The sequence below is a fragment of the Manacus candei genome, unplaced genomic scaffold (genome assembly GCF_025592945.1).
Source record: "Manacus candei isolate 608988 ecotype Guabito, Panama unplaced genomic scaffold, ASM2559294v1 h1tg000050l, whole genome shotgun sequence".
In the NCBI taxonomy this organism is placed as follows: domain Eukaryota; kingdom Metazoa; phylum Chordata; class Aves; order Passeriformes; family Pipridae; genus Manacus; species Manacus candei.
Window position 1 is genome coordinate 33226268 of NW_026138098.1, and position 21746 is coordinate 33248013.

Consider the following 21746-nt stretch of genomic DNA (forward strand, 5'->3'; position numbering starts at 1 on the left):
CCAGCTTCCAGACCCAAACACTGCTCAGCACAGCTGATGGACTCCCTGGTGGTCAAATTAGGATGGATATTAGCCCACATGTACCACTGAACTGCAGCAGCCCAGCCCGCATGACTTCCAAAATCCAATCTGTGAACAGTCCTTTGAACAGGCACATTTCACAGGGGATGGTCCAAACACATGCCAGCATCCTCTAAAGGAAAAATAGTTTTTCAGAAGTGATCTTGTATTGCCCAGTACTGTAGAACCACAAGAGCACTCCATGGTGACTCACCAAATGGGGGAAAATCCAGCTCTTCCTTCACTGACAAAATCCCACTTCGAGCTGTGAACCAAAGTCGAGGAAAATAAGCTGGGACTGTTCTTTTGCCAGCAATCCTATGCAGAGAGCAGCATTCCAAACAAGTGGCACACCCCGACTGACCTTTTGTTCTTTATGGCTGGCAAATATTAAAACAGAAATTTATGATTGCACATAGCCACACCAGTCATAACAACTTTGCCTTGAGACTCCTAGCACTATAGAGGTGGCACTGGAGCCCTTCATGTGAGGCAAGTCAAAGTCTCTGCACCTATTTTTTTTCTGGCTGTATATTGAGAGAATGCAGAAATGCCCATGCAAATTGGAAGGAAATTAAAAAAAGTGGATCCCCACTACATCCCAGTGTCTGACACACACCAGACAACAGTCTGCTCAAGCAGCCAGATGAGAAAGAGCAACTCATACAGTGATTAGCTACATTCTTCCGGGACAACTTGCCTTAACTAAGTCATTTAATTAGCAACAGCCACTCAGTATTGCTTTGGTGCTGTTAGTAACTCCATCTATGGTTGCCAGATTGCCTTTGGGGTCTGTGTCTGATGTCTCAGATGAGATGTGATGGTACTTCATGAACACCACCATGCTCATGGCATGGTCTGGCTTCAGCAAAGGAACCGGTCTTTGAAATTATTCTCAGGGTACTCAAAACTGGGTAAAAACACACGGATGGATTTTTTTCCAACAGAAAATTCCAAAAAATGAAATTTGTTTAAACCAAACAAACAAACCAAACCAAACAAAAACAAAACAAAAAAAAAAAAAAGGGAGAAATATATACATAATTACTAAAAATTCTGGAACATTTGGATTAGACCAAAATGTTCTCATTGTGATTTTGATACACCATTGCCACTTTAAAACTCTAATCGACATTTCAAATATCAATTTTGATAACCCATATTGTCAAAAGTTTAATTATTAATACAGCCTCTCTAATTCAAAATTAAAATACTCCAGTGATGTCAAAAATGTCAAAAGTCCTCAACTGTTTTTTCACTCTAATTCAATGTGTATCCAAAATCTCTCCTATTTCTGAATTTCCATCTCGGGGAAGTTCCCGTTCTGTCATCAGAAGCTGCCCAGAGCTGGTGCAGACAGAGCAGAATATAAATTTCAGCCCTCAGAATATAAATTTCTCATCAAAGTAGCCAATTTTATTAACATGAATGGTTCACACACCACCTTACTTTTCTCAGGTACAGAGGGTAATTTCCCTCATTACCAGCACAGTCTTCCCTCTCTTGCCCCTGCAGGCAGAAAACACCCCCAGGCCAAGCAGAGCGAGGAACACCCACTGCACCTCCATTTCCCTTTTCCCTGCACACAGCTGGGCCTTGCTTTGGAGCCCTCCAAATTTGCCCTGTTTTCCACAGATTTTCCTCACTTGTTTGAACAGCAAACGAGCCAGAATGAAAACACGTCCTCCCTTGTTAACTCTGCAGAAGTTTTCATATAAAAGTAGATAAATTGAATATATTTATTACATTTTTCTGCTATATTTTCAGTTGTTTCTGAAGTACTGAGGCAGTGTTAGGAGCACTGGTAGAGCTGTTCATGACCCATTTTGTGTGTTCCCTCAAATCACGCTGGTCTCCTGCCATACATGTGGGGAGCCTTGAATGCTGTTCAATACTTTAATAAAGTAAACTTATTTCTATGACTGGGTACTAGCAAACTAACTAATTAGTGCAGAATTAAAGAGGGAAAAGGATAGACTAGTTATCAACAGACTGTCACTTTATACTTGGAATGTCTGACCTGGATTTTCAAAGAGTTAATAATAAATTGGCCAAATAATGCTTTCCTGCCCTGAAAAAAATGTGTAGTCCTACATTGAAGAATTTTATAGTTATGAACAGTTCAATATGCAAACATCCAGCCTGAGTGCCATACAAATACCACAGCAGCAGCACAACTGATGTACATGACATAAATATTTTAACCAGTGCAAATATTAATATATTTTAGCAATAGAAATAATCTAGCATATAACTGTTTGGGAATGTAACAGAGCTTTTTCTCTCTAGAATTACACAGTGATATAATATCTATAATATATATGAAGGCCACTTACAGAGGGAAAGAAGTTCAAAGAAGAAAATTATTTCATTAGCACAAATATGAAGCAATATATGTACAGGATGCATTGGTAAAGGAAAAGAAATGCTCTATGATTCGTTCTGTCACATCAGACAATAATAATTTTACATTTGTCAGGTAAATACAGGGACCTAATTAAGAGCCTTTACTGAAAACAGAAGGAACAATATAACCTCTGCTCCCCATCCATGAGATATATAAATTGTATTAAGCCCCACTCTTGCTTTTCCAGCTGCATCTGGTATTAGCCTTCTGCTATAATATCATTCAAGTTTTAATGAACATCTTTCTTTAATTTACTTAAATAATTACACAGAGCTTATTCACTAATGTAATTAGAAATACTTCACTCAGAAGAGTTTTATGAAATTATACCCTTCTGCAGAAACAAACAGAACATTGAACACTGCATGATAAAGTCTAACAACTGAGTCTGTTAAAGCAGTATTTTATCTAAACATTAAATATAAATTTCATCTTTTTTTCCCTTTAGATATAATCATCCCTATTAATAAGTTTCCAGGTAGAAATTTGACTTTTGGGTTGAATTCTTCTGTGTTCTGAGTTTTCTCCCCCAGTATCCATTAGGAAGTCCTTTCCTCTGGGTGAAGATATCAATTCTCGTACCACTAACAAAAAAATAGAGGACTGGATCCCAGGAGAGCCCCTGCCAAAACTGCACTAGCATTTTGGCATCATTCAAAAGGATTTTTAAGATATATGAAAATGCTCTTGTTCAAACAATTAGAAAATATCAATATGCCAGTTATTCAACTGAAGTGCAATGGTAGTTATATGGAGAATTAGTATTTTGCCTATTTTAGTTATTCTTTGAATAGATATATTATGATCCACTCCTCTCTGAGCAACAGAAACCCATCTCCCAGAACAAAGAAAGGACGGACAGGGAAAAAAACCCCTGGAATTCTGTGCAGCATGTACTAAGCTTTCAATGAGAACAGCTGCAGAAAAGTGCAAAATAGAATTCAAATATAAAGCACTTCCTATAATAAACAAACCATTTAAGTTTCAGCAAATTATTGAATCTCAAGGGATGTGACTGTGCCTTTCAACTAATTTAAAGATCTACACGCAAAAAAATTGCATGCACACTTGGATTTCAATCAGGTACTTCAAGGGTCTTGGAGACTAGAAAAAAATCAGCAAAGGGATTAAAGCAGTCTCAGTACAGCCTTCCATCTCTGACAGGTATGTCTGGATTAGTCATTGGAATAATATTACTCATATCATAAGCTGATGCAGGCTGTGAACATCAGATTTTTAAATTTTGTTTATTAATTTGTTTGAGAACACTGTGCACGAAACAACACCATTCCATGGGAACAGGCTGTTTGAAATGTAAAAAGTGGAATTTATATTGCAACGTGCTTGAGAATGAAATAAAAAAGACATGCTTAACATTCTCATTCACTAAGTAGTTTCCAATACCCAATACTATTATGATATGCCTTTCAAATGATGCACACGTGCCATAAACATTGTTGCACAGCATGGCCTCACAAAATCCTTGCTCTCCAGCACAGTGCAAGTTCTTTCCCATTCAGGCCTATAAATTTTGTGGCCCTCACTTACGATATCCCACACAAGTCCAATCTCTGCAGACACTGCGTGGACGTCTCAGCAGCTCATTCCATGGACTTGTCACAGCTGCAGGATCAGCCTCTGGACACCAAAACCCTCCACTCAGTCCATGCAGCAGCAGAACTTCAAGCATCAAGGGCTGACAGCTCAAAATTCCCCACTGCAGCTGGGGGGTTTCACTGCTTGTCTCGGCACCCCCAGGCTATCCTGGGATATAGCACTTAAGGGAAGAGAGCATTAGGGCAATCTTACTGAAAAGAAGCCAAAGAGATACAATAAAATACAAAGAAAAGAAAAGGTGAATGAGATAATAGGCTAATGGCAGCCAACAACAATATAACTGGAAGATGGAGAGGTTACACAAATGATTAATATGGTTAATAATAATAATAATAAGGATGCTTCCTCTTAAAGACAGAAATAGAGGGAAAACAATAAAACAAAGGAAGTAAGAAAGGTTAATATTTGGAAGATAACAGGGCAAAGTAGAAAAAGGAAGACATCTGTACCATCAGATTATCAAGCTCCTTGATATTTTTTAAACCCTCTATTACTGGGGTTGTAAGAACTTCAGCTTTCACTAAATTTAGAACCTAGTTTTCATAGTTAGATTTAAAAAAAATAACAACACTATATAATATTCCTCAACTTCTCACACACTGAAAACCAAAGAACAAGCTAAAGATTATATCTACAAAAATACCCTCCTTCTCTTAAGGGAGGCTCATGATCCTTGGAATCTTACCACCTCTACTACCTCAGAGCAGGTAATTCTTCAACTTCTGGTTCACTCAGTGTTGTTTATTTTGTTGCTGTTCTATTTTTCTGTAAACAAGCCTGATGATAAGTAATGAGATTAACTATTACAGCACTTAGAATATATTAAAATTGCTTGTTACATTAAATTAATTAGAGAAGGAAAAGAGAATTAAGATCAAATTAATCACACTCTACAGAAGCCTATCTGATGCATGAGAATATGAGGATTACAGTCCGCCAAGAAAAACTACTTATACCCCAATGACAGCCCAGAAAGTTCAACTATCAACCAAAACAAGAAAACTTAATGAAAATCTGTGAAAATAACTGCAGCCTGTGTCATACCTGGTTAGATATTGCGTACAGTCAGTCTGCAGTGATTTTTTCTCCTGACGAGGAATACCACCGGTTACCACACACAGACCTGACTTCCCACAGAGCTCTCCAAAACAAAAAGTTTCTGCAAGAAAACTGCATGACCAGGCCTTGGACTATTTGACTAAATAAGGCACTCTAATATTCAACTAAGTCTAGCTTGGACAAGCTTTTCTAAACTTAACTCCAATCTGTTGCTTCTTCTACTTTGTGATACAATAGGTTTCGGTTGAAGGGACACTTGACACAAATCTATATTATAAATCAAACTCATCTCACTGGTTTCTTTCGTTCAGCTCCATTTGCTCCTACACACATCAGTAAAGTCTTGTTTCCTTCTTAGTATTCTAAGACTTTCACAGGAAAAGGGAAGGAGGTGCGCTGACCTATTTGAGAGCTTGTCAACATGACTTAAAAGTGTACAGGTACAATATAAATCCATTATCCAAATATGTGTGGCTTACAGACACATACCCTGAGACATCTCTAGAAATATATGATTCACTTTTCAAAGGTGCTTTTAATGTGCTTTTATTCATGTATTTTCTTCATATTTTAAGATTAATTGCTAAATAGTGAATTAAAACTAAGATACAGTATGATGGTCAGGTTCTCCAAACTGCAACAAACTTTACTAAGACAAAAAAGAACTCCCTTTCTCTATATGTAACAAAGGCAATAGTTTGATCTGAATCCATCATTTTTTCAGCATGTAAAGTAAAAGCTTTACCTATGTTGATTTACTTTTAGTCCCATAAAGTTCAGAGCTGCCTTTTTTGAACAATACTCAGTAATTATGCCTTCAGTGCCTATCCAATAAACAGCAAGTTTTGCATAAAAATTAAAAACAAATGAGGAGCCTAAAAAGGTTAGTGTTTAACTAGATATAGATGTAACTGTAATAAAATTTTAGAACTACCTTACCATAATATACACTTCATTATTAAATATTATGAAGCATATTTCAAACAATGCAGCAACTGAAAGGATCAAATTCTATTCCTAGACTCTCACACCTGCTTCCCTAATTCACTTCACTACATTGCTGCTTGTAAAAAAGAAACAGAAATACCAAACTGTAGGCTATTAAAAAAAACCCAACCAAACAAACAAAAAAAACCAAACAAAATACCCCACACAACCGAAAGAATCCACATCAACACAAATTGAGAAGAAAAGTAGAGGAGATATTTACCTTCCCAGGCAGAACAGTATTTACATCTTGTTCATTTGTTTAATATTAATAGCTAGCATAGTTGTCTAACCAAAATAAAATGTAAAACACACTTCTTTCAAAGTCAAGCCAGCAATTAAAGCTAATCAACTCACAAGTTCTTCTCATCCCATGAATGTCACATTATTTGCAGGAAGGAAGCAAATGTCACGCTGTTCAAATTTTAAGAAAATTAACAACATGCAAGACAAAAAGTCCAGCAACTAGGAAACCACAGTTCACTATGTCTTAGCCTGAACCCCAATGAACTGAATGAGAATGAAAAACAAAACCTTTTAATTCTGCTTTCTCTTCTTCCTTATCTTCTTCTTAAAAATAAGAAAGGGGTGATATTCTGTAGCAGTTGTTAGCAGCTCTTCACTTTGGCATTTCCAAAACTGGTAAAGGTCATTGTCAAAATTAGCATATTCAACTTGCTGAAAATATTTTCTTCTACTAAAATTAAGATGCAAAATCTACATTGACATAACTAAAAAAAATTTGCCTGGTTTCCTCACAGAACCCAGCAGCAGTTTAATACTCTCTGCACTCTCTCCCATCCCTCAGAAAATACTTATTGTTTAGGTGTCCAGCATTCAAAGCAAAGGTTCCAAAGGTCTGGTCTCTGTTTTTCAAGGTGATTTTTACTTTTTAACACCACCCTCCTCTCCTGCATCATAAATTACTAAAAATTCATGCTCAACATTGAACAGATAAGAATACTGTTACTGATGGACTATAATTCTAATCATGCACTTACTAAGGCTTTTCCTTTTTCAGTATCAATGTGAACCTAGGGCATTCAGCCACAAAAACAAGCCTAGAAACAGGAGCTCTTTTTTGTTTCTTATATCACCATGGAGACAACTGGTCCTCACATTGAGAGTGGCAGAATCCATGGTTTTAAAGGCTTAAAACACAGATGTGGTTCAGGCCTCCCACCTGCCCTTTGCTTCCTCACTCTTGTCTTTCTCTGTCACGAGGAATGTGCAGCTATCACACGTGTTTAGTCTGACACAGCAGTGAAGGCTGGGCACAAAACAGATGCCCAGTAACACCTGGTTGCATTATTTCTACAGGGGAATGTAGAATGTGGGACCCCAAAGGTAACCAGAGATGAACAAGCTGAAATAAAAACATGACCAAACCCAAGCAGAGCACATGAAAATACCACTACTGTGCAGCAGAAGAAAAGCAAGAGTTCTTGAGTGTTGGAATTATGTACAACACCTGGACAGGTGTGCCCTTTGGATAGAAAACACAATTCTCCCTCACCAAGAGGGCACTAACTTAATGTTTGTGTGAAGAACAATTCTGCTGTTCAATGAAAGCTATTCTTGCTGCTTACACTTTTGGTAGGTTTTTAATTACAGCCTGAACTGAGTAGAAAATTATTTTGAGAGAAGCAGGAAAAAGCTTAAAAACATCTTTCCCTTTGCATTTAACTCTTCTCTGCCATTCACAAGGAAAACTTGGTGAGTTCATACCTATTCCTTGTAACATTTCACACCCAAGTTCTCCCCAGCTGATCTAACAACGTATTGCCCTTTGCCAGGCCTTTAGAATTTGGACTTTGAAAGGTTGCAATGTGCAAACACAAAAGAAGAGCAACCTCAGAATTTAGAAGTTTGAAGGAAAACTAAGATGTTCGAAGTGAGTAGCAATCTCTGCAGCAATCTCTGTCCCTATTTCAACACTTGAAAGGGACAACAATTCAATCCAAGGCACTCGTTGCCTTCTGGTGTGGCCTCCTCATAGTGTGTGCAAATACCACCACCAACAAAAAGCTACTTCTGGTACTCTTACCCCCATGGCTGAGTTACATTTTGGTAGAAGAGCTAGAAGGAGCTCAACTGTAAATCCATGACCGTCAAAAATTGGCTATAGCAGGTTTATCTATGCCTTTAACAGAAGTTTGAGTTTAATTATCTCCCCTGTTTCACAGCACAGCACTTTTAAGTAAATACATGCTTAAATACAAAGAAAGAAACGGGACAAGATGATAATCAGATAGGTGTTTTCTTTTCATAAAAACCTATCAGACAGCTCCAGGGCCTTCTAGAGAGAAAATAAGATACTTATCACATGCAAGACCTGCCTAAATCACAGAGATAATTTAAATGCAGGGGTGCAGAGGCAGAAGATGTAGATGTAGGTACAGAACAATCTTACTACAGTCCTGTCCTAAGACTTCATAAGAAAAAAAAGTCACAAACTAATGGATGGTAAAGTATCAGGTTTGTTTTGAGGTTCATTTGAAATAACAGGATTCTTCATATGGTCACGAATGAAGCATTTAATTTTGCTTCATGCCAATAATACCTGTATGGTTCCCTGTTATATAATACAAGAGCTTGTTCCTTTTTTTTTATTGAAAACAACCACAAAACTTCTGTATGTAATAGATTTAACTCTCATATGTTGACCATATGCTGATATATTATATTCCCATGCCATGCTGTACAGGGCATTGCCATTACACTGTAATTCTGTACATTTTCAGAATGATCTATCACAGCTCCATCACTTACTTCTATTGATTCTATACTTCAGATCATTTTTCTCTATTCAGTGTGAAGCCTGGTTTACTTATTTTCATTCCTCCTTCTTATGAGCATCTATTTTCAGCCCTTATTGCTGTCATCCCCATGGGTAATATCCCATTGCCCTATCCTAATTTCCCATGCCTACATTCTCAAGCCACTCCAAACCCGTGGCTCTGCTCTTATGCCTTAATTTTCCAAGCTTTCATTTTCAGGATTCTGTGGCCGAGTCTCAAAATCACCCCAGGAGGTTTGAACACCTCACAGCCATGAAATTTAACAAAATACCAAAATCCTTATGCTGAAAATATTGTCTCTGGTTCTAAATACAATACATTCAGAAAAAAAAGAATGCTGTTTCTCACAAAGGCCCAGCCAAGGTCAAGTAATCAGATAAGAACACAGCCACAACACCAGAAGCTTAATAAATGCTCCAAGCCTTTGCAAGAACCCTTCCCATCTTTGCTGACTGCTGAGATATTCATCTGTAGCTCGAAGCATTCCCCTCCCCAACCAGTTCACATCTGCTTAGCAGTAAATACACTTCTGCAGGCTGGATAAAAGAACCTATTTCCTGCAGAGGTCTCTGTAACTGCAACAGAGAAACCAGAACCAAATTATCTCTCTTCTTTTTTTTTTTTTTTCCTTCAAGAAAAGCTTTCTTTTTAATCTGTGGTAACTTTTCAACTGCCAGTGATGACTGAAACAGAAATGCAAAGAAATCAACATTCCAAACACTGGACTACATTCTTTTCAGGACTGAATAGAATTATTTTTAAAAAAAATTGGAGGTTGTTATACAGATTTGTAAATACAAACTTTTAGCTATGCTTTCTGTGTAAAATAAGTCTGGAGTTTTAAACTTCCTCCCTGAAAAGACAGGGTTGCTGGAACTTCCCCCCTCACTGTACAGAAATTTAATACTATGCAATGAAACACAGCTTCCTTGAATAGAAACTGCAATTTTAAGGCTTCTGAACTGTAAATCTGAGATAAGCTGGGGCTTTTTGATGCTTATCTGAACTCCAAACAATATGAAATTCCCACATCACTAATAATTACACAATGCAGGGATTTTTACTCCAGAACTGTTGTCGAAGAGGAGAGCTATCATCACAAATGCTGTGATAGTACTTATTTGAATAAGCTGAAAGAACAGGAGGTTTCTAGAACTAGAACTTTTTACTGAGACATAGCACTACCAGATGGAAAAGAGGAAGGAAGGCTGCAAAGGAGGAGATACAAATAGGGATGTTCCCTGTTTAGTTGCCACGCCAGGAGGGTTGAAGTCTCCTTCCCCAGACACACTAAAAGAAACACGGCAGGTGATCAGATCCTGACCATTCCAGGAAACAGAGACAGAAGGGGACACATTTAAGGAGGAAAATAAGATTCAGCAAGAAAAAAAGGAGCAGGTCAGAAGAAACTATCTGTAAGGTTTTACAACAGGTCTGCACATCACTAATTTTCTAAAAGGCACGGATTTTGCATTCTACAGGAATGACCTGGTTACAGGAGAACCAGCCCAGGCTCTTCTGCAGAGTGCAATCATTCCTGGCTCTTGCTTGCCCAGAGTAAGGTAGAATTACCAACATGACTTCACATATCACTTCAAAAAATAGCAAAGGAGAACCACATAAGCTTTTTTTTTTTTTTTTTCAGAACGTAAACTTGACCAGCCTAAGGAAAATGCCATTAATTCCAAAGTTGTTCTGTTTCATCTCAGCTGGGCCTTTGGTCTCCTCTTCTGTGCCTTCCCACACAAGCCTCTCTCTCTCTATATATATGCATGATAGAATGCATGTATGCAGCTGTCTGCATTCCATAGCAACTCCACATGGAGCTCCCTTAGCCCTCCCTGAATTGCTGCCCAACCTCCTGTCCTGCTGCTTTACTGCAAGGTTGTCACGGCAGCTTCAGAAAGAAATTAGAACAAGCCCACACCCATAATTAGCTTGTTTCTGACTACAGGTCTGCAGCAGCTAAAGTGCTCCTTTCCTCCCTTCTGCTTTCCTTCTATGCTGATACTCCTGGAAACAGAACATGATCCAACGCCAGCAACTTACACACATTGCATGAAAAATATATGAAAAAAGGCCATGGGGAATATGACCAATTAATAAGGTCATAACACACACACACTGTCTGCAGTGTGTACATGTTCACTGCATTGCAGCTCTAGAAGTAATCCATGTCCATGGTGACCCCAGCCAGTACCATGCCATGTCCATGAAATTAGGTTAGAAAATACATTTGGAGCTGTAAAAGTACAAATATATACACTTCAAAATCTGTATGAATTTCATCTCTGATTCTGCAGTGTATTGTATGTCATTCTACGCTGAAGTGCATTCAAAGCCCCCAAGAAAATAGTAAAGAAAAATTCCTATGCTTTTCAGCTGAAGCATTTGAATTAAACTTGCAACAGGGAAGCTTCCAGAAGTACCACAAGATAACAGTCTAACAGGATATTGGACCATATTTATTGAAAGCTGTTAAATTTAAATTGATGCTTATGCTCTAAATAATAGGAACCATCTCATCTGTATTTCCAAGCAGATGGTATCACACCCACTGACATACTCCAGCAAGATTCACCAGCCACTCTTGAACTTGAACAGGCATTCCCATTTCATTTGAAATATTTCCTGATAGGTTGATTTTAGCTGAGGCTAATCACACTCTAAAGATAATTCAAGTTCAATCACATCTTAACCCTCACAAACACATTCAAGCACATACAAGCCCTGGGCCACAAGACCAAAGGTGGTAGAGGTCGGATGTAAAACATCCTAGTGAAGACCAGGGTTTGGGTGGAGAGGAGGGAGTAGAAGGATAGAGAAAAGGAAGACAATTTTTTTTTTTTTCACGTGCAGTCAGTCTGGTTTTTCAACATCAAATTCAGGCTGGTACAATTTGCTTCTGTCTTCTTGTAACTGGCTGTTTTTCATCTTTGTTTTTCCCCTAGATACCATTGTCTATGAATGTGTCAACATTTCTTGCCTATGATCAGCCCACGCTCAGTTACTGTGGAGTGCATCATGAACTGCTTGCTCACAAGCCCTATGACTCAAATAACCAGGAAGAAACAGTGGAAACACACCTAGAGACTGATCTGGACCTGAGCACAATAACCACAGCAGCCCGGATCAAGGACCACAGTCAGCAGTTGGCTTGAATGGGGGCCGGGAGGTTTTTTTGTTGTCGGGGTTTTTTTCCTGTAGCAGAGGCTGCAACCAAATTCTATGTAACATTATGGACAGAAGTGAGAAGACATAATACTATGGATTCTAAGATTCCTGTTCAAATTAAAAACCAATCACAAAGATTAATTGTTTCAAGTCTACAATTTGTAATTAGTTAAGTTGTGCAGTATTTTTTGACTTCAGAGTCTGACCCTTGAAGTGAATCTTTTTCAAAACTCATCCTACCTACCTGTATAAACTGTACAGATGTAATGTATTTTTCATATTGTAAAGTTTCAATTACCAAGAACAGCTGGTATGTACAGTGTCATAATTTAATTACATCTTATTTTACAAGTTTCAGTTTCTAAAGTTTCAAATTAACAAGTTATTTCTTGTGTTATTCAGTTACTCTGTTTTGTAGGGATCATTTTGTTACTGCTTTTGTGCCCAGAAAACTTTAACCTAAAATTCTGTCCTTTGCAGAATATGCACCATTTTTACCGTGTTTAATGTGTAGAATTTTATCTACTGGTTCCAGAGGGAGGGTTTAACTATTCACTTCTAAGAAATTCTTGAAATATATAGCCAAGTTTTCCTAGAAATGATAATTTAAAAAAAAAACATTTAAATTCTCCTCAAACTTACCTGTTGCCTTGAAATACAGCCTGATTTCTAAGTCACAAAAATGTATCAATACATTTTAACAACAAAGTTTATGTATGCAACTCTTAGCTAGGGCTGGTGATGTCTTGTAAAGTCTCAGTGTTCTGCAAGACAATGTGGACAGGGGACTTCCATAAGCAGCTACAAAATCTACTGTGAAAGTAGAGTCTGCCAGATCAGGCACTTGCACTTCTTCTTAAAGACAAATGGGTCCAAAATCTACTTATGCCATAGACAGCTGCTGACAGAAGTGGCAACAGAAACAAGCCCTTACACCACTCAGAAAATGTAAAATATTAATCACAAGTAAGAAACATCTATTTGTTGAAAAATATAGTAATTTGGAACAAATGGTATAGGTTAATAGGCCCTTAGCATTGTGATACAGCAAGCTAAGGAAAAAAAACCACCAAAACCTTTAAATAATAAAAAAAAATTAATTCATTATTACGTCTTTACCAATTACTACATTACCTTTTTGTCTATCATTTAATATCTGGGTCAAAGCATTCTTATATCCCATTCTTTGGTTTTAAGTCCTCAAGGCTTCTCAATACTGTATGAGAGTAACTTTTATACCAATACCCTCATGTCGTAATCATAAAAGATTACAGAGATTAGGTACACGTTATATCATGCCAACTTGGTGAAATTCAAAAGGGAACGTGAGCCTTCCAAAATATAGGAGAAAAACGTTTCATATGGTGAAGCAACTTTTTTATAATAAAGAGAAATTATATAACCACAAATCTATTTTTCTGGATGTTTATCCCAACTTATTTTCATGTAGCTTCAAGGCAGAAGACTGAAATTTAAAATTACAGTAAAATTGGTTGTACAGAACAAAGTGAATAGAGTGAAAATACCTTCAAAAAATTGTTAACAAACCAGTCTGCATTCACTACCTCTCAAGTGGAAACAAAGTGTCAAAACAGAATACATTATATTGGTTATTTATTTGGCATCTTAGATTTTGTAACATATTTTGCATAAATCATTTGCTATTCAAAACATCACTTGTCTTTTAAAGACTCATCTTAAAAAGTTCCACACTTCAATTTCTTATTTCTTTACTACATGGGTTCTTGAATTTGTGGTCACCTTCTCCAGTGCTGGAATTTTACTACCCACAGTTTGAAAATCTATTTTGGTAATGGTAACTGAAACCAAAAAGGCAGGTGTCACTCCAGAGTAAAGTGACTTCTGTACTGCAGGAAGAAGTCAACTGCATCCTTCCACAGTTCCTTCTGAGGTTTAATGTTTAGGCATTCTGGCACTGGAGCAGGCCTGAGCTGTCAGGATCAAACACCATGCTCCCAAAAGATCATCTCAGTTACTCTGTAATTCCTATTATTTACTTTGGCCAACTGTCCTCAAGTATTTACAGTGTGGGAACAAGGTCCTGGCACTGTTGCAGTTACTCAAAACACCCAAGTGTTCAGTGGCTCCACGTACTCCTGATTTCTGGAGGACTGTACAACATGAGTATTTCCAGTGTTAGACACTAATGAATTTAGGCTAATATGAGAAAACGTCTTCTTATGCCAAGAACAAAACCTTTTCAGTGTATCTGGTTAAAGAAGCACGACTGGGTAGATATTCACATACACACAAACAGTTCTCCTTTTCTTGATGAATCCCAAGACTTGCAGCCCCAGACCAACATATCACTAGGCAAATGGTAGAAGCAGAGTCACAAAAGTAGCAATGACTCTCCAACCACACTGATCTGTTACACTCTCACAATCAACTTCCCAGGCATATGAAATACCAGGCTCTCTGTAACTCCCACAGGCCCCTCTAGTTCTCTGGAAGAGAGCCCAAGGCAGCAGCTCACCCCAAACCTAGGCTGTTAAAACATACATTTCTGGATATATCAAGTAGATAGTATTTTTTCAATGGACTACATTAACCTGAAACCTGCTATTCTCAACAAGGTGGATGTCCTCGAGAAAGCCAGATGGCAGGTAGGTACCTTCTCTAAAAAATCTTCATCATGAAAAAAAATCCAGGTTAAGCTAATCCAAACAAGAACCCATTCCTAAATTCCCATGTTAGTGTGTGTACACCTGCTTTCCAACATATTCTTGCCAGTGCTGAGTGCACAGAAATACCAATTGCTGTGGTTAACGTGGACAAACCAAAAACCTAGCACCTCACAAAGCCCCAGCCTTCTAAGCTAAGTTAGCAAGAAGAAAGTAGGCTGAGTGTATGGGTGCAAATATTTATTACCAGGGGGTCACTTTCATGTATCATTTCCCTTTGCAATAAAGATCCATAAACCAGAAATAGAAGTAGCCAACAGCATCAATCTCTGTCTCACAGTTAAGTGACACTGCCAGACCCTGGTAGATCTTTTCACCAAGAAAAAGCTGGGTGAATTCATTATGCTTGCAAAGTACAAACTGATAGAGAGTATAACCTCTAGCAGTAAAAAAACCAAGACAATTTGAAAAATAAATCTAGCTACAAGCAACAATTCCCACCATCCATCAGTGCATCAGGAGGTACAGCAATGCACAGGGCTGAAACACCCACTAGGAAACCAAGCCCGAGTATCTGAATGGAGGTCCTGTCTAGAGAAGAAGGTACATAGGAAGATAAATGATCAATTTGAAAAATTCCTGCATGTCTCAAGACAGTTAAAAAAAAAAAAATAAACACCAGAATAACATCTAGAGAAGAAAGCAAATGACTGCTTTAATTAACAAGAAAATTTGTAGTACAAACTATTCTCAAGGGCTCTGAGAGCTACGACTAACAAACCAAAAAAAAACCAAAAAACCTCAGAAATATACACAATTTTCAGAGATACATCGTAAATATCAGCGCAAATATCAGATTTCTTTTAGCAATACACAACAAATGGAAAATGGCAGCCTCAGAAGTTGTGTACTAACTTGCTTTACTGATAGACTCTCATTTTCTCTCCCTCTCTCTCAAGACATTTATCATCTTCTGCTTTTATTTCCAAGCCTCAGATTTGACATGAAAAGAGAAACTGTGCAAAAAGCAAAACATAAATGGTAAAAAAAAATAAAATAAAACTGCAAGGGCAACACCATGACCTGAAAACCAAAGCCACAAATCCAGTGCCAATGGAACTGTAACAAATTCTGGAAATTGCTGTATTAGCAGTGAAGATACTCAAAGATGGTTAATGCAAACTAATTACGTGATCACGTATCATGGCAGATACAAGCAGCTGTATTCAGCTCCCAGCTGGTCTAGCAAAAAGGGGCAGTTGAACAGGTGAAAAAAGAACAGCTTAGCTCCTGTTCTACTCTCCTGAGGGAGAGGCCTTTTTGCTCTGGAGTTTTGCCTGGGTCACAGGGGCCTGGCTTCCTGAAGGTAAATCTTACCAGTAAAGGCTGAATATAATAATGGTTTTACTTGGTCAGATCACAGGTCCACCTGGCTTGATAATCTGTCTCAAACAGCAGCTGAGAGATGAAACCCAAAGAACCAAAGATTGGGGCAGGCACAAAGCAGTATTTCCCCAGAGAGCCCCCACAGATCTCAAGGATTTGCAGGTCAGGGACTTACTGAGCCAAGCGTGGCATCTTACCAGTCCCTCTCTGAACATGTACACAGCTTCTTTGAGTCTTACAAACTGGTAACATTCACAACTGTTGCAGAAAGTAAATCTACTTTGACAAGAAGAGCTGCCTCTTCTCTTTGTTCCAGTAGAAACGAAGGATTTCCATTTTCAGCACAGAAATACGACTATCACAGAACTGATAATGACAGCTTGACAACTGCCAGGGAGCACGAACAGCATCCATTCAGTCACCTGAAGTGCAGACAGCACCTGAAACCCTGTGGCATTAATTATCAGATTTCCCCCGGGGGGAGGGGGGGGCTGGGGGGACTTAAAATCAAGATTCAGCTCACCAGAAAGGTGAATTTATTTTTTTGCCAGCTTTCTCAAGTCCAGCACAATAGTAACAAAAGAATAGGCCCACTTCTCCCAAAGCACTGCAAACACTTCTCAACATAGAAAGAGACACACAAAACTCTATTAGATACAACTTTGACTGTATGATCCATATTTAAAAGCAGATGTTCGTTAAATTCCTCAGAAAAAATTCTAACATCTCAGTGAAATAATAGCTCTATTATAAAGTAACAAGGCCAAATTTCATTATCCTGCTCTGCTTCATTATGGAATCTGATTAATTTTAATTATAAAGTTTCAGAATAAATTAAGGTGAACATAATCAGAGTTCATGATTAATGTTACTTTAATGAACACCCAAAAATTAAAATTTTACCACTAGAACCTTGCCAAGAATTTTTATGTAAGCTGAAGTGCAGTGTGTACAGCTGTGAAAATCCCACATGGCATGGAGTTTATAATCTACTTGATCAACATCAATTTTATATGTAAATAACTCATTCTTAAAACTGTCTCTTTTGATGGTTAAGTACAAAGAGGTGTCTGCTGTGTAACAGCAAATGAACCTGCAACAAAGAACTCATTACACCCAGCCCTGTTACATTAAAGCTCTAATACATTCATAACAGCGGACACTGTTCCACCACTATAGACATGATGCATGTAAGGGTAATATTATATAAATGAGCATTAATTAATGTCACATTAGTACAGAATTTCTTTGGATTAACATTAATGTTTGATGATTGCCTTATCAATTGCCTTAAGTCAACTGACAGGAACAGGATGGATGGTATTGTAATGAACACCAAAGGGATTAAAACTGTGCAGTTATATGAGAATATGGCTTCTCCAGCTTTCACAGAGAGTACTTTCCACTTTGTATTCCATTAGAAACAAACTTTTAAGGTGGATGCAATTCAGCAATAGTTCTATCTGCAATCTAATCATAAGTGATTGCACCAATGAAACATACTTCGAAGTCCAATAATTTAAACATTGCTATACACTAATTCTGTGTTTCTTAGAGAAGAAAACCTCATCAACTAGGGCTGAGAATGCTCATTAAAAGAAAACAATGTGTCTCTGCAGCACTGTGCACTTCAGTAATTCCAGGAGTTTTATACAAGAGTGTGTCATAAATGAGGCATGGGAAGCCATTAACTGAACCATTCATACTGAATATTTTCTTATAATTTATTCCTTCAAAAGAAATAATGAAATTGATTTATTTTTCTAGTAATAACGATGCACCTCTCTTTCATGTCTTGCTGTTGGTAACTTTATTTTTAAAGAACCTGTAAACTCACACAATTAGTCTAGACTTTGCCATCCAAAAGCCTTATTTCTCATTTTCAGGAAAGGAAAAAATATCAACGGTATATCTGAATATGCAAATAAGATTCACGAACAAAATTTATTTTTCTTGTCTTCTCCTCTAGTATTATCTAGACAGCTCATACTTCTCTTTGCACTTCTGCAACTTACCTCTTCCTGCATGTTCTAACTGTCACAACTGAGAATGACAAAAGTACAATATAATAATTCCAGCTGATATATCGGAGGGAAATGCCTCCCCAGGTATCCTTCTCCAGAGCTGAGCAGGTTTGCTGCCTACCAAGCACATGATAAAGCTTGTCTGACTCCTCTTCTTCATCACTAGATCTTGCAAATATACATTCATAAGTACAATATAACATGTAAATAAAAATATTCTTCTTTTTTTTTCATTCTACCTCTATACAAGGTGATGTCAGGATTTGGTTTTCTTTTTTTTTAATCTCTTTGCACCCTAAAGTCTTGAATCTATATGATTAATAGATGTCAGTATCAACTGTTCTAATTCCACTTCCATCAAGTGATTACAACAGAAACTTCAGAAGTTTCTGGAAGAAGCACACATGACGTTGTCCCCATCTCAAACCAAAACCAACATTACTAAGACAGGTGCTTCTCTAGTGTCTTAGAAACCCTCAGTCTCCAGGGAGCACAGTATCTACAATCAATCTGTATCCATGCTTAACTTGTCTTCTTATTAGATTATTTTCCTTATGCTTAACTTAAGTGCCCCTTAGAGGTCTGCACCCATAAATGCCATGGCCACCTTGAAAAAATGCCATACAGGCTACCAGAGACTGAGAGTCTTGTGATGTTTTAAGAGAAGAAAGTAAGACACTTTCCAAAACTTGAGCTTTCAGAAAGACTGCTTGTGAAGATGACCAGTACATTTTAAAAAAAGAAATTAATCTTTTAAAAATTATATACTTAAATGGGAATGGAATTAGTGAACCTGATTGGGAATAAGCATTATTGATTAAATTTGCTTGGTAATCCTATCTACTGTTTGGCTTGAATATAGTCACTTCAATGCTACCTTTTTCCTTAAGCTTTCTTCCATTTCTTTATTTCTCTGAATAACTCCTTGAATTTAGAAAGAATCTTGCACAAGATACCTGAACCCCAAACAGGCATAAAGATCTGCTTCTGCTCTGCAGGATCAATCTCATGCTTTAAATTTCAAATGACAACTCAAATGGAAAGTGCTGCCAGTCTCCCCTCCCATCTTCACAAGCTTTGGCACTTGTTCATTCTTCCCTTCCCTACCTGCATGCATTCTGCCTCGGGATTTTGGAAGCTCTACCTTTTCTTTAGCAAGAAATTAAGTTCCCTGTCTAACTGAAGAGATAAACAAGTCAGCAATGAAGAATGAGGGTGAAATGTGATAACTACCAATAACAACCCCTGAGAACCTTACAGTTATTTCTCACCCAAAGCCAGTATCTCCATTAAAGCTGTCCAAATATAAATCATCCCTTCACTGAAAAACACTTTCTCCTATGAGAAAAACTTTAGGAAAAACATACAACTAGGGAAAAAATTAATCTTATCTTTACAGGAAAAGGGGTATGTGTGCAAAATGGAGAAAGAAAGGAGAGAAAACCATAGGAGAAGCCAACATAAAAGAAAAACCAAAATGATTGAGCTATGAAGGACTTGACAAAACTGTGTAGCTGGTCATTAGGGGAATGGATTAAGATAAACAAGTGAACAGCAAGTAATAAAAATGGGAGTGCACAAAATAAGCTGCTCATTTAAAATGATTGGTTCCAAATCAAATTTGATCCTCTGGGGAAAGGGAGTGAACACAACACCACCTACTTTCAACAAGCTGTCTACCTCTTCATCTGCCAAGGCTGTAAAAACTGGTGAATAAGATGTTCTGTTACATCAGAAGGATGGGACAGTAACCCAATATATAGAGACAATACCATCTGAATTGATGCTGTCATTTGAGCTTGAATACCTCACTCTGTTTGGACATCTCAAGGTAAATCCATTATTTTCCTTCTGACTAAAAGGGCTTTTACTTTGCAGCAATAACTCTCAAAAAAAATTAGTTTAAAAAAAAATGCGTTTTTCACCTTTAGTAAAAGCACACCAAAACCCATAAAATATTCTGCTCCTGAAATTCTTATAAAAATAAGAGCTTTGCAATCAGATATATTTGATTTAAGGATAATGAAGCAGGTTTTATGGGCTGCAGAATCTTATAAATGTTTTCTGATTTCGTTTGGGGTAGAGGGAAAAGAGGAATTTTTGAAGGAAAAGATGATAGATTACATCTGCCTGTGGGTAATAAGGCTTCCTACAAGGAGAAACAGCATAGTCTGAATAATTACATGCAGTCTGAGGCCAAAAGAGACATAGAACCTAGTCCTGGTCAGAAATTTTGGCTGCCACAAAATACTCGTAAAAAATGCATGAGGAAAATAGCATGAATTCTTGCTGGTTATCCACATTTTTTCTTAACCAGTAGGTCTAAGTGCAATTCCTTCCTTCTGCTTTGCAGAAATTGTTCTATTCTGCATCATGAATGTCAGCAGAAAATCAAAGTAATAGCCAAACTGCATGGAGAGTGTGTCAAAACATCAAAACCACAAATTAAAAAAAAAAATATATAAGTAGGACTGTATTTTAGCAGAAATATTTAGCATGTTTTTCAAATAATATCTGTAAGACACTACAATAAACACGGGTGTCTGGAAATATAGGCAAAGTCAAAAAAGCAGAGCCTGTAACATTCACAGACCACACTGTTTAGAAGATCAGTAATACCCCCTCCCCGAGCTGAGCTTAACCCCTTCAAACAAGATGATATTCTGGGTCCATTAAAGTCAGTCACAGTTCCACCATTTGACCTTTTAAAGTAGTGGGATCTTTGCACTTGTACAGATGATAATTAGGAGTCAGCAACAGAGATAAGAATGAGTGTTTTGCAGAGCACAGCTGGACCCAGGCAATAACCACAACACACTAGTTAATCTCACAATTAAATACTCATCTGCAGTCTTTTGAGGTATTTCCTATATTAGAAAGAATTATATTAGAATTATATTAGAATTATATTAGAAAGAAAGATTAGAGGGTAACTCCTTCCTTCTCACACTGAAGAAACCAACTCATCCCTATAGTGATTTAAGAATTTAAATTTTATGTGTCACTGGGAAGCCTCCCAGAGACTGCCCCCCTCCTGACCAGAACCTCCTCCACCTTTTCCTTAAGAGAATCAAAAGATATGGAGTCAAAGCTGTGCTTTACTGCAACACAATTCTGAAAGAGTGACTAAGTTGACCTGATGGATAAAAGAAACTAAAAATCAAAGTGTTAGTCAGCCAACCCCTCTCTTGCTCATCACATACCCTTCTTTTCCTGCAAACCTGTTCTCAGGCTAAGAATTCTCAGCAGGGGTTTCTGAGATGCTATAACTTTATAAAACTCCCTCAGGATCCACAGAAATATTACCTTCTTTCTCCAAAATCTTCTCCAAGAGCAACTAGTTTGTGGCTTAAGAAGCTCCAGAAATTTCTCTCAGATGAGCATGCTCAGCTGTTCTCAATGGAAGTGCATTCTCCCTTGCTCCTAAAAAGCTCTACCTGAACAAGGGCTACAGTGGCTAACAAGGAAATTAAGTGACCTTTTCTCCCTGCCTCTGAGTCAAAATATAATATACTGTAACATTCAGTGAAGAGTAAACAATTTAATAACAAAAATTATGCTATCGATCACACCATCCCAGAACATC

General features: G+C 37.6%; 2 protein-coding genes across 11 annotated transcripts in view; one reads left to right on the plus strand and one right to left on the minus strand.

Annotated features, from left to right (window-relative positions):
• LRRTM3 (leucine rich repeat transmembrane neuronal 3) overlaps nt 1–13650 on the plus strand; it is a 78587-nt gene extending 64937 nt beyond the window's left edge. For all 3 annotated transcript variants that reach the window (XM_051800310.1, XM_051800311.1, XM_051800309.1), the window contains one exon: nt 11883–13650. In XM_051800310.1, coding sequence (XP_051656270.1) covers nt 11883–12092 — 210 coding nt within the window. In that variant the 3' untranslated portion in view covers nt 12093–13650. The remainder of the gene's footprint in view (nt 1–11882) is intronic.
• Nucleotides 1–21746, minus strand: part of CTNNA3 (catenin alpha 3) — a 443012-nt gene that overhangs the window by 297362 nt on the left and 123904 nt on the right. The window lies entirely within an intron of this gene.